This window comes from Dendrobates tinctorius, unplaced genomic scaffold (assembly GCF_039654945.1).
Source record: "Dendrobates tinctorius isolate UK_male_01 unplaced genomic scaffold, ASM3965494v1 ptg000028l, whole genome shotgun sequence".
Lineage (NCBI taxonomy): Eukaryota > Metazoa > Chordata > Amphibia > Anura > Dendrobatidae > Dendrobates > Dendrobates tinctorius.
Genome location: NW_027361696.1, coordinates 19,542,166 through 19,555,805, shown reverse-complemented (window position 1 = coordinate 19,555,805; position 13,640 = coordinate 19,542,166). Strand labels below are relative to the sequence as shown.

The following is a 13,640-nucleotide window of genomic DNA, read 5'->3' as shown; positions in this document are numbered from 1 at the left end:
AATAATAATAATAACAAATGGCAAAATTTTTGTGAAAAAAATGCCTTTATTAAAATATATTGGCACAACAATTAAGTGCATTAAAATTATATATATATATAATCATAAAAAAGAAAAAATAATAATAATAAAATATAAAACCACATATGCGGTATACTTATGTATATTGGAAAACCCGTTCCATAACAAGAAAGGCTTAATTAATAATACAGGTAAAAAAGTGCATAATTATAGTGACACAAAAAAATAAAATAAATATACATTAATAGATGTGCCAAAAGTGCAGCTGTGCAAATAAATAAAAAACGCCCTAAGGCGTGTGCTATTAAACCAAAAAAATACCTGTAAGCCAATGACCGCAATGTGGATAATACTTACAGGTATTTTTTTGGTTTAATAGCACCCGCCTTAGGGCGTTTTTTATTTATTTGCACAGCTGCACTTTTGGCACATCTATTAATGTATATTTATTTTATTTTTTTGTGTCACTATAATTATGCACTTTTTTACCTGTATTATTAATTAAGCCTTTCTTGTTATGGAACGGGTTTTCCAATATACGTAAGTATACCGCATATGTGGTTTTATATTTTATTATTATTATTTTTTCTTTTTTATGATTATATATATATATATATATATATAATTTTAATGCACTTAATTGTTGTGCCAATATATTTTAATAAAGGCATTTTTTTCACAAAAATTTTGCCATTTGTTATTATTATTATTTTTATTACTTTATCATTGTATCATCATTGTATCATCATTCATGCTGCACATTCTACTCTTATCTTGTGGCACTTTTTTATCCACCCTTGAGTAAATCTTTTCATAATTCCAAAAAGAGGGAAGAATAGGAAGCATTTAAGGAAACCAGGATGGATGAACACAGAACTTAAACACGTGCTAAAAAGGAAGAAAGAAATGTTTATCAAATGGAAAGAGGGAGGCATATCTAAAGAAGAATATAATGCTGTCTGCAGAACCTGCAGGGCACCAATCAGATTATCTAAAGCTGACAATGAATTAGCTTGCAAGAGATGCTATAGAAATTTTACAGGATGAAAATGATGAAATGGTAAGACAGGATGTTGAGAACGCCAAACTTTTAAATTCCTATTTTGCATGTTTTCGCTCAGAAAGGAAATGTAACATCAACTGATCTTCACTGTCCTATTAAGGGAATAGAAGAATCCAGGATATCTATAAACAGAAAGATAATGAGGAAACACTTAGCTAACCTAAATGAATTCAAGTATCCAGGTCCAGATGAATTACACCCCAGAGTATTGAAGGAGATAGCAGAAGAAATTTTTGAACCACTCTCCATAATCTTTGAAAATTCTTGGAGAACAGGAGAAGTCCCAGAAGACTGGAGAAGAGCAAATGTTCCTATCTTCAAAAAGGGCAAGAAGGTGGACCCAGGGAACTATAGGCCGTTGAGTCTGACTTCTATATCAGGAAAGATCTTTGAACAAATTATTAAGCAACATGTATGTAAGTACCTGGATAAGAATTAAGTGATTAAACAGTCAGCATGGGTTTGCAACTACTAGGTCATGTCAAACTAACTTAATTTCCTTCTATGACAGAGTCACTGACTGGGTGGATCAAGGAAATGCTGTAGATATAGTATATCTTGACTTCAGCAAAGCATTTGACAAAGTATCTCACATAATCCTTATTAAAAAAAAGAACTAAGTATGGAATGGCCAAGGCAACTGTTAGGTGGATTCATAACTGGCTTAATGATCGGACCAAAAGAGTGGTCGTAAATTCTAGTTGGAAGAATGTATCAAGTGGGGTACCACAGGGCTCTGTCCTGGGCCCTGTATTGTTCATCTTTATCAATGATTTAGATGAAGGAATTGAGAGTAAACTGATTAAATTTGCTGACGACACAAAGCTAGGAGGGATAGCTAATACTAAAGAGAGAGGCTTGAAAAAGATATAAATAAACTGGAGCAGTGGGCAGCAACAAACAGAATGGTTTTTAACAGTCTAAAATGCAAAGTACTACATATGGGCAATAAAAATGAAAAAGTATATACAGACTGGGAGGAGGAATAGAGCTAAACAACAGCACATGTGAAAAAGACTTGGGTATACTAATAGATCACAGACTGAACATGAGTCAACAGTGTGATGCAGCAGCAACAAAGGCAAATACATTTCTAGGATGTATTAACAGAAGAATACAGTCTACATCACGTGAAGTCATTATTGCCCTCTACTCCTCTTTGGTCAGACCTCATCTGGAATACTGTGTCCAGTTTTGGGCACAACATTTTAAAAAAGACCACCAAAATGAAGCAAGTTCAGAGAAGAGCGACCAGAATGGTGACCGGTCTGCAAACCATGTCCTATGAGGAACGGTTGCAGGATTTGTGAAAGTTTAGCTTGCAAAAGAGAAGATTGAAAGACTTAATAGCTATCTACAAATATCTGATGGACTGTCACATTGTCGAAGGATCATCTTTATTCTCATTTGCACAAGGAAAGACTAGAAGCAATGGGATGAAACTGAATGGGAGGAGACAAAGATTAGATATTAGAAAAAACTTTTTGACAGTTAGGGCGATCAATGAGTGGAACAGGCTGCCACGAGAGGTGGCGAGTTCTCATTCAATAGAAGTCTTCAAACAGAGGCTGGACAGACATCTGTCTGGGATGATTTAGCGAATCCTGGGCCTGGGTTGGACCAGATGGCCCAGGAGGTCCCTTCCAACTCTACGATTCTATGATTATGGTTGTTGCCGAACCTCTGGTACCAGACAATACTTTCTATAGAGAACTGGTTGTTTTGGGCATATAGCGGTTCCTACCTTGGTGGGTGGGAGCTTGTTATAGAGCACCACGTCCATTGGGACATTCATCTCTCATAAATTGTACGACCAGTCTCTGAAAGTGACTGCCATTCTAGCCCTGCTGGTGTTCTTTCATCTTTGAAACAAACTCAGCTTTGCCACATAGATGGCTGCATTTTCCCTCAGATTTTGCCCTTCATTCCAGTACAGTTTATTCTTCCTGCTACAATATACGCAAATGCGGGACAACTGTTTAGTTAGCAAGATCAATTTTTATACTCAACCAATGTGTTTTTAGGAGCATGCCTCCCTCTGTGAGTAATAATTCCGGAAAGGATTTTTTTGTTTTCTCAATGTCTGTAGAAGCTTTGACTGGGTCCTGGAACTTCAATTTTACCCTAAAGACCAAATGGTGTGCCATCTGTTATTATAGGCAAAGCCGTGTGTCCAGTACTCACATTGGTGCCATATTAGATATATTTCTGAACACATAAAAACTAGTGCAATAAAATTTGAGGTGTGGTCCTCAGAATGTACACTACCGTTCAAAAGTTTGGGGTCACCCAGACAATTTTGTGTTTTCCATGAAAACTCATACTTTTATTAATCAAATGAGTTGCCAAATGAATTAAAAATCTAATCCAGACATAATAATTTTCTCCTTCAAACTTTGCTTTTGTCAGAGAATGCTCCCTTTGCAGCAATTACAGCATTGCAGACCTTTAGCATTCTAGCAGTTAATTTGCTGAGGTAATCTGGAGAAATTTCACCCCATGCTTCCAGAAGCCCCTCCCACAAGTTGGTTTGGCTTGATGGGCACTTTTTGCGTACCATACGGTCAAGCTGCTCCCACAACAGCTCAATGGGGTTGAGATCTGGTGACTGCGCTGGCCACTCTATTACAGATAGAATACCAGCTGCCTGCTTCTTCCCTAAATAGTTCTTGCATAATTTGGAGGTGTTCTTTGGGTCATTGTCCTGTTGTAGGATGAAATTGGCTCCAATCAAGCGCTGTCCACAGGGTATGGCATGGCGTTGCAAAATGGAGTGATAGCCTTCCTTATTCAAAATCCCTTTTACCATGTACAAATCTCTCACTTTACCAGCTCCAAAGCAACCCCAGACCATCACATTTCCTCCACCATGCTTGACAGATGGCATCAGGCACTCTTCCAGCATCTTTTCAGTAGTTCTGCGTCTCACAAATGTTCTTCTCTGTGATCCAAACACCTCAAACTTGGATTTGTCTGTCCATAACACTTTTTACCAATCTTCCTCTATCCAATGTTTGTGTTCTTTTGCCAATATTAATCTTTTCCTTTTATTAGCCTGTCTCAGATATGGCTTTATCTTTGCCACTCTGCCCTGAAGGCCAGCATCCCGGAATCGCCTCTTCACTGAAGACATTGACAGTGGCGTTTTGCGTGTACTATTTAATGAAGCTGCCAGTTGAGGACCTGTGAGGCGTCGATTTCTCCAACTACAGACTCTCATGTACTTGTCTTGTTGTTCAGTTGTGCAGCAGGGCCTCCCACTTCTCTTTCTACTCTGGTTAGAGCCTGTTTATGCTCTCCTCTGAAGGGAGTAGTACACACCATTGTAGGAAATCTTCAGTTTCTTGGTAATTTCTCGCATGGAATAGCCTTCATTTCTAAGAACAAGAATAGACTGCTGAGTTCACATGAAAGTCCTTTTTTTCTGGGCATTTTCAGAGTTTAATGGAACCAACAAATATAATGCTCCAGATTCTCAACTAGCTCAAAGGAAGGTCAGGTTTATAGCTTCTCTAATCAGCCAAACAGTTTTCAGCTGTGCTAACATACTTGTACAAGGGTTTTCAAGGGTATTGTAATAATCCATTAGCCTTCTTACACAGTTAGCAAACACAAAGTACCATAAGAACACTGGAGTGATGGTTGTTGGAAATGGGCTTCTATGGGCAGCTAGCATAGTCACTTACCACATTAACAATGTATAGAGTGTATTTATGAATCATTTAATGTTAGCTTCATTGGAAAAAACTGTGCTTTTCTTTTCAAAAATAAGGAAATTTTTAAGTAATCCTAAACTTTTGAATGGTAGTGTACCTGCTCCCTTTACTGATTCATCTGGGTAGTGTGTGCATCTTGCCGGAGTCTCTCTGGACTCGGGTCTACAGTTTGTTCTTCCAACTGTTATGGGGGAATAGACTGAACCTGGTCAAGAGGGAGGTTATTACCATACGAGGAGACTAGGAGGGTTAGTTATGGCCAACCCTGTGGTATTCCTTGTGTATACCTTCATTAAGATCAATATTGCATACCTCTGGAAAGAGAGGGCTCCTCTGTGGGTATTCTCCTGTATGGGATGGTTTCAGCCTTTCTTCCAGGAATGGGAGACAGCAGGGCACGTGAAGGATCTTCGCACACCGCATGGACATCTTCCGACTTACGCTACCTTGGTTCTAAAGGTAATTAGCCGGTGAGGTTTGGGAATGTGGGAGATCAGGACTCTACCAAGCCAACTCCTTGACCATAGGGTTCTGTTGACCCATTTCTTGAGGCCTCTGGTGCTAAGGGATTGCCCAAGATGGGATCATAGGGTGGGTTTGCATCTTTTGAATTCTATCAGGATCCCGTCGAAGAATTGGGACTTGGCTTGGCACTACTTCCATGGAAAACTGTGTCTGTGGGTCAATCTGAAGTGTTCTATGCTGGAAAGCATGGATCTCTTCCTGCTTCATTGTCCGTTCAACACAGTGGTGTACAACAGGGTGGGTGCCTCCATTGCCTGGCCTGTCTCTCCTATGCGGAATGCGCCTATGGAGCATTCGGAGACCTGGGTGGTCGGGACCGCTGCACCTTATTTCTATCTAGCGCAGTAGATAGATATCACACGTGGAATACACGGTGCTTAGTATCGATGCAACGGAAAATCATCCCAGTGGACGATGTGTTTAGGACCATACTCGGTGACCTGGTGAAGGTGTGCTCTCTGGAGTATGAGAAACTGGGCACACATAGGGCCCCTCTCCTCTGGAGGGGCTTTTCTTTTAGTGTGCCCTAGTCTGGTCATCTCCTTTCCCTGTTGGTGGGCTGCTGCTGATACTGTAGATTTTTGTTTTGTGTGATCGGTATACAGTGATGTAGGACTACAGATGCCGAACTTGGGTTTTGTGATTTGTGGTTATTGTAATGTTCGTTTCTGTTTATATTGTATATAGGAATCTAGAGTTTGGTGTAAGTGTTAGGTTGGTTGGTGTTAAAAGGGGGAGGTGGGTTTATGGGACGCTGGAGTGATTGTGGGAAAAACTGGCACTGCCTGATCTGGCCTATGGACGTTGGACATGAACCGAGGCATGAGACGAAGGAGCAGCTCTCAGGTCAATGCGGGGGTTGGGAATGGTGGGCTTGAGTGTGGGCTTGGGTGTGGAGTGGTGGTTAGTTTAGTCTTGCACATATTTGTATCATTTGTGGTTATTTTACATATACATTTAAAAAAAAAAACATTTATGTATATATCTATAAAAATAATAATCTTTATTTTTATATAGCGCTAACATATTCCGCAGCACTTTACAGTTTTGCACACATTATCATCGCTGTCCCGATGGGGCTCACAATCTATAATCCCTATCAGTATGTCTTTGGAAATGCGGGAGTAAACCGGGTTACCAGGAGGAAACCCACGCAAACAAGGGGAGAACATACAAACTCCTTGCAGATGTTGTCCTTCGTGGGATTTGAATCCAGGACTCCAGCGCTGCAAGGCTACAGTGCTAACCACTGAGCCACCGTGTTGGCTTTTGTTTATTTTATTTATTGTTTGTTATTATTTTGTTTGGTGACTGGACCAGAAGGTGAAAGGAGTTATTATTAGTTATTATTCTGTAGATATAATATGTGTGTGTGAGGAGAGAATGAGCGGCTGGACCAGGGTTCGGTATACTGATTACTTTCTGGATGATATTTTTGTTATGTTTTTGTTATTGTTTTGTTTTCCATTTTTATAATAAAAGATCTACAGGAGGTAGCTTAGTATCTGAGCAGGATCAGTAATGTTACGGTCCTACCTGACAAGATGGTATATTTCAGGGCTTCCTGTGCCACGATATTCACCAGGCCGTTCAGTAGTGTATCCAGTGTGTTTCCGAGCTCCATCAGGTACTTGGACTCCCAGGCCAGGCAGTACTGCTCGGTGGAGTGCAGTAGACTGTGCCACGGGGCGGCGAAGCTTCCTGCAGATAATATAAAGCCATTGTACAAGTACCTGTCTCACCCGGATTCTGCAGGGGCAGAAGGAATGACCACGCTCACCGTATTTTCCAGTGGACAGCCATCCGGTGATGGCGATGCATATTTGGAGCTGACAACCACCAGTCAGAGGCAAAAACTCGAACTCCTCTATGGCTCCAACACGTTTTTTCATCTTATACCCTATGTAATAAGGACACCGTCTTGTGAAATCAGATGTCATGTGACTGGCGGTCGCCATGATCCTGACCACAAACCTGTCAGTCCGGCCCCTGCTGCTCCGAAGAGAGACGCCATGATGGCGATGCCAGCGGTGGACCCAAGAACTGCAGCTCCCGCACTGCCAATGATTGTTGCGGCTCCCGCGGCCACCAGTGGAGCTGCCAGTCCTCCCGTCAGGCCTATCGCAAGAAGAAGCACAGGTAGAGTTACGGGAGGTCCCCAGGCCACGTGATGACAGAGGACGAAGACCCTCACCTATCACCGTCCCTCCGCCCACGGTGGCCAGGCCGATCAGCAGATATCGCTTCATCTTCTTACGACTTTCCTTCTTCCTACGAGATGCCTGTTCCGACCTGAAATACAACACAGATTTGAATCTGCCGAAGTGTCTGCCATATTGGCGAAGACCCAGCAGATTAACCAGTGGCCCTGCCAGAGTGACGAGCTCCGCAGGTGAAGCTGGCGCAGGACCAGGGTAAATACAGGCGCTCGGAGTCATGCGGGCGACTAATAATGGCTGCTATTATGGTGTGGGCGTCCCTGATCAGCTCAGCTCCTGTGTACAAGCAGATGAAGTCGGCGATCAGAACGGAGAAAACAAGCAAAATAATTACAGGCAGGAACCGCGTGACGCCATCTATAGAGAGTCGCAGCCAGAAGCCAAGGATCAACACAAGAGGAGGATGGGGATTGGTGCAAGCAACTCCAATGCTATCAGGAGGCGAGAAATGAGACACTAATGTACTAGTGGCAAGAGAAGGGGGAGTGGGGACAAATCCTAATATTATACAAAGAAAATCAGCTGCAGTGTAATAAGGGAAAGAAACACTACAGAAAAGACAACGGGGAGAGAATAAAGCAGCTAAAGAACAAGTCTGCTCACCAACAATAAGGAAACGGTCACACAGTAAAGAAGCCGCACACACGGACACACGGCATATTGTCCTGATAATGCAGACATGGTCTGTACACACTGCTGCCCCCTAAAGAGCAATGCAAGTGGAGGTACCGACAACTGCTCTAAAAATATTTTGGGCCCCGACTACGGTACTATATTCTTGTACATAGGGGGGCAGTATTATAGTAGTTATATTCTTGTACATAGGGGGCAGTGTTATAGTAGTTATATTCTTGTACATAGGGGCAGTATTATAGTAGTTATATTCTTGTACATAGGGGGGCAGTAATATAACTACTATAATACTGCCCCTATGTACAAGAATATAACTACTATAATACTGCCCCTATGTACAAGAATATAACTACTATACTACTTTTCCTATGTACAAGAATATAACTACTATAATACTGCCCCCTATGTACAAGAATATAACTACTATAATACTGCCTCTATGTACAAGAAAATAGCTACTATATTCTTGTAAATAGGAGCAGTATTATAGTAGTTACAGTATATTCTTGTATGTAGGAGCAGTATTGTAGTTATATTCTTGTACATAGGGGGCAGTATTATGGTAGCTATATTCTTGTACATAGAGGCAGTATTATAGTAGTTATTTTCTTGTAAATAGGAGCAGTATTATAACTACTATAATACTGCCCCTATGTACAAGAATATAGCTACCATAATACTGCCCCTATGTACAAGAATATAACTACAATACTGCTCCTACATACAAGAATATAACTGCTATAATACTGATCCTATGTACAAGAATACAGTATAACTACTATACCACTGCCCCTATGTACAAGAATATAACTACTATATCACTGCCCCTATGTACAAGAATATAACTACTATAATACTGCTCCCTATGTACAAGAATATAACTACTATAATACTGCTCCTATGTACAAGAATATAACTACTATAATACTGCCCCCTATGTACAAGAATATAACTACTATAATACTGCCCCCTATGTATAAGAATATAACTACTATAATACTGCTCCCTATGTACAAGAATATAACTACTATAATACTGCCCCCTATGTACAAGAATATAACTACTATAACACTGCCTCCTCTGTACAAGAATATAACTATTATAATACTGCCTGTCCTGTCTCAGTAGTTCCACTATAATACTGCCTCATGTATGGAGCAAGCCCGGGGAGGGGCCAACCTGGGTGGGAAAGCTCACCAAGAAAGGCCCAGGCTTCTTCTAATGGGAATACACATCCCAGAGCCACCTTTAAGCAATGTAAAACAACAAGCCAAAGCTCCACCGCTTCCATGAAGTTAGAAAACAGTTAATGTGAGTGAAGTTATGGAAGATACACCAGCTCCAGTAACAAAGAAACCTGAGGTAAAAGTGTCAGAAAGTAAAGAAATGCAGCAAAGCCCAAGGTTCAGTAATTCCCCAAAGGAAAGTGTCAGAAAGTAAAGAAATGCAGCAAAGCCCAAGGTTCAGTAATTCCCCAAAGGAAAGTGTCAGAAAGTAAAGAAATGCAGCAAAGCCCAAGGTTCAGTAATTCCCCAAAGGAAATTATTGTCAGTAAACAGAGCCAGTCTGGAGCACAGAAGGTGAAGCAGACGCCATTACCCACCCCAGGTGTGAAGATCACTCCTCCATACAAGCAGAGGCATACATCTCTGGAGAGGCAGACATGGCAGGAAAACCTTCAGCAACGACACATGGTGAGCGTTATGGTGCACTCAGGATGCACAAGGTCGCAGGTGGGTGGCAGCAGTAAAAGTGCTGTGGAGTCTGAAACCAGCGGTGAAACCATAAAGTCATCTGAGGTAAAATCAAAGGAGACTTCTGCATTCAAAAACCCAGAGCCATTGCCCAAGCCAAAACCTGAGAGGGAGACAGCACGTGCACCAGAGCTGGAGGAGGAGATACCGGCCCTGGTGAAGAAGATGGGGGAGCTACAGCAGCACAAAAAAATGCTACAAATGGAGACTGATGTGATATATAAACTAAAGGCTGCTAATCCTGACAGGAAAGCTGTGTGTGACCAGAGACTTTACTCACTGAGTGTGGAGCTGGCCAATGTGGTCAGGGACATAGCCTGACCCATGGCAGAGACCTACAGAAACCAGGAACGGTTCACATCTCACAAGCCAGATTATGGTGTAAAGTCCATGGCCACTGATGCTGAGTTTGGGTCAGAGACTGTACAGGATGAATTTCAGAAGCAGCAGACACGGCCCGAGTTACAATCTGCACCTTTCTGTTTCCAGGAGGGACAAACACTGCAGCAGCAGCAACATGCACCTCAGATTCATGCAGCAGATGCACCACAAGTCCCAGAATACACAACACAAGAGCAGCACATTGCATGTGTGACTGTGTGTATTGATGGTGCACTGCAGAGCCTAATGCTGACTCACAGACTGAGAATAACCACACAGTATCCATGGGGTTGGATGCTGAAGGGGGACAAAGTCTGTAGTGGATGTCACATTGCCTGATGATAGTGATATTATTGTTGATACCAATGTGCAGGATAATGTGTGTGATTTTCCCTCTTTAACACATAAAGCACAAGAGGTGACAGGTCCCCCTGCAGCAGACCCTCACCCAATCAGTCATCCCAGTGTGACCCAACAGGTTCCTCCCAGTAATGCCTGGAGCCGTGGTGCTCTGTCCTTCACCTATGGTGCCAAATATACCGGCCAGGCTTTCAAAAGAAGAAACATGGTGCAATATAAACACAGAGGTGCCAGACAGGAGGTTTGTGGTCAGGGAGCTCCTGTGCTGCCAGATGGGGTTTGAGCCAGTCAGCATCTTGGAAGTGATTAATTTTCCAGACAGGCAGCGCTATGATGTCAGCTTTAAGCTCATGCCTGACCTGGACAGATTCTGGGCCAATTTCCCCAAGTTCAGGGACACGGACAGTTAGAACAAATTTATGTTTGTTCCCATTTCTAGGCCAGATACAGTTACTGTAAATATCTTTTGGAATGAGGCTGTGCCCCAGCAGAACATTGTGGTGTGGCTCCGGAGACATTGTCTCTGATCTTACCAATAATCGAGATGATAATGGTATCTGGACGGGAGGGTGTAAAGTCCTGGTCAAGCTGTGGCAGAATAACAACATTACTGCCCACTTACCTAACTCCTTCTTCATTGGGAGCGAGAAGGGTGTTTGCTTACTATCCTGGGTAGCCTTGCAAGTGCTTTAAAGCTTTGGTATAATTCATTTGTTGCACTGTATGTAATAGTTACTGCTTTAGATCCGTGACTGGGGCCTCTCTAGATCTTATCAGGAGGAACGTGCTATAGCATATTGACACAGCATGGTCTAGTGCCTTTGATCATCTAACCATCCCCTGGTGTGCTGGCCCCAGCTGCCAAATTATACCCAACCAGCTCCCACAATCCCTCTCTCCTGACCCTGTAGTGTGGCCTATATATGTAGTAATTCCTAAGGGGCAGCACGCAGTGTGGGGTGCAGCACGCAAGCATCCCATAAGTAAAGCATCACAGAAGCTAAGCATCATGAAAACGGCAGTTATACATCGCAGGAGTCAGGTAACCCACACTTTGCTCTCCTCTTTAACCATGTGCTTTATTTTTATCCTCCTGTGTTCCCTTGCCATCCACATTCACCACCCTATCCCCCCTCCATCAAGACTTATACACATTAGCCCCTCTATACTTCCCTCTCCCATGTACAGCTCCCATGCACTCCTCACCTTCCTGAGAAACCTCAGCCCATCTTGCCCAAACACATCGCAGAAAAAAACTACTTACAATTCCAACAACCATTTGCTTTTTATCTTCCTACTCCTACTGATTTCAGGGGACATCTCCCACAACCCTGGCCCACCATCCCCCAACCCCTACCTTACCTCATATCGAAACCATAATAATTTTATTAATATTACTTGCACTCCCTCATCTCCATCTTTTAATTGTGCCCTCTGGAATCCACGGTCTGCTTGTAACAAGCTTCCTTTCCTACACAACTACTTTCTGAACAACTCTCTTAATCTGTTGGCCCTCACTGAAACCTGGATTCAGGATTCTGACACTGTCTCTCCTGTTGCCATTTCCTATGGTGGCTTACAATTCTCCCACTCCCCGAGACCCACAGACATGGTGGTGGAGTCGGCATACTCCTGTCCCCACAATGCACTTTCCAGGTCATCCCCCCAGTTCCATCATTCTTATTTCCTTCTTTTGAGGTCCACAACATCAGGCTCTTTTGTCCCCTTTCCCTCAGAGTAGCGGTCATATACTGGCCCCCAGGCTCACCCACCCACTTCCTTGACCACTTTTCAGCCTGGCTGCCGCACTTCATGTCCTCAGAACTTCCAACCCTTATCCTGGGAGACATCAACATCCCCATTAACAGCCCTATTTCCACATCTGCATCCCAGCTTCTATCACTAACCACCTCTCTAGGCCTCTCGCAGCTTTCAACCTCTAAGACACACAAGGATGGTAACACCCTTGATCTGGTCTTTGTCCAGCTCTGCTCAATCTCCCACCTAAATAACGCACCGCTTCCACTCTCTGACCACAACATTCTCTCCTTCACACTCACAAATCCTCACCCACCCCAGCTCACTCCTACCTACCACACAGTCAGAAATCTACAAGCCATTAACCCTCAGACACTTTCAGACTCCCAACACTCATCACTGTCCCCAATCTGGCTGTTCATCACTACAATGACACTCTTAGAGGCACCCTTGACCAAGTAGCTCCCCTCACCCTCAGAACCTCCAAGCACAGAGTTAAACAGCCCTGGCTCACAACGCAAACTCAACTTCTCCAGCGATGCTCTAGGAGTGCTGAACGCCTATGGCGAAAAACCCGCACACAAGAAGACTTCATCCACTTCAAATTTATGTTAAGAACCTATAACGCTGCCCTTCACCTCGCCAAACAGACCTACTTCACCACCCTGATCTCCTCACTAGCCAACAACCCCAAGAAATTTTTGACACTTTTCACTCCCTCCTCAGGCCAAAAGCACAAGCCCGTATCACAGACATTTGTGCTGATGACCTGGCCTCCCACTTTACAGAAAAAATAGATAATATCCGTCAGGAAATCTGCTCCCAAACACCAAGTGCTGTGACTCCCATCCCTTCCTGCATCTCCCCTGGCTCACTTTCCACATTTGATCCCATCACAGAAGAAGAAGTCTCCAGACCCCTCTCTTCTTCTCGTCCGACTACATGCACTACCGACCCCATTCCCTCACATCTCCTCCAGTCTCTCTCTCCAGTCGTCACAACCCACCTAACTACAATCTTTAATCTCTCACTCTCCTCGGGCATTTTCCCATCCTCCTTCAAACATGCCATCATTACTCCATTACTAAAGAAACCCGCTCTCGACCCATCCTGCACAAACAACTACAGACCAGTCTCTAATCTCCCCTTCATCTCTAAACTTGTGGAGGGCCTAGTTTACTCCCGCCCTACCAGTTACCACTCCACTCAC

The 13,640-nt window shown here is 43.1% G+C and overlaps 1 protein-coding gene across 4 annotated transcripts in view; it reads right to left on the bottom strand.

The window, feature by feature from the left end:
* TMCO4 (transmembrane and coiled-coil domains 4) overlaps window positions 1-13,640 on the bottom strand; it is a 93,718-nt gene that overhangs the window by 66,292 nt on the left and 13,786 nt on the right. For all 4 annotated transcript variants that reach the window (XM_073570382.1, XM_073570380.1, XM_073570383.1 and 1 more), the window contains exons 6-9: window positions 7,520-7,617; window positions 7,300-7,443; window positions 7,106-7,225; window positions 6,862-7,026 (exon numbers count right to left, since the gene is read on the bottom strand). In XM_073570382.1, the coding sequence (XP_073426483.1) occupies window positions 6,862-7,026; window positions 7,106-7,225; window positions 7,300-7,443; window positions 7,520-7,617 (527 nt within the window). The remainder of the gene's footprint in view (window positions 1-6,861; window positions 7,027-7,105; window positions 7,226-7,299; window positions 7,444-7,519; window positions 7,618-13,640) is intronic.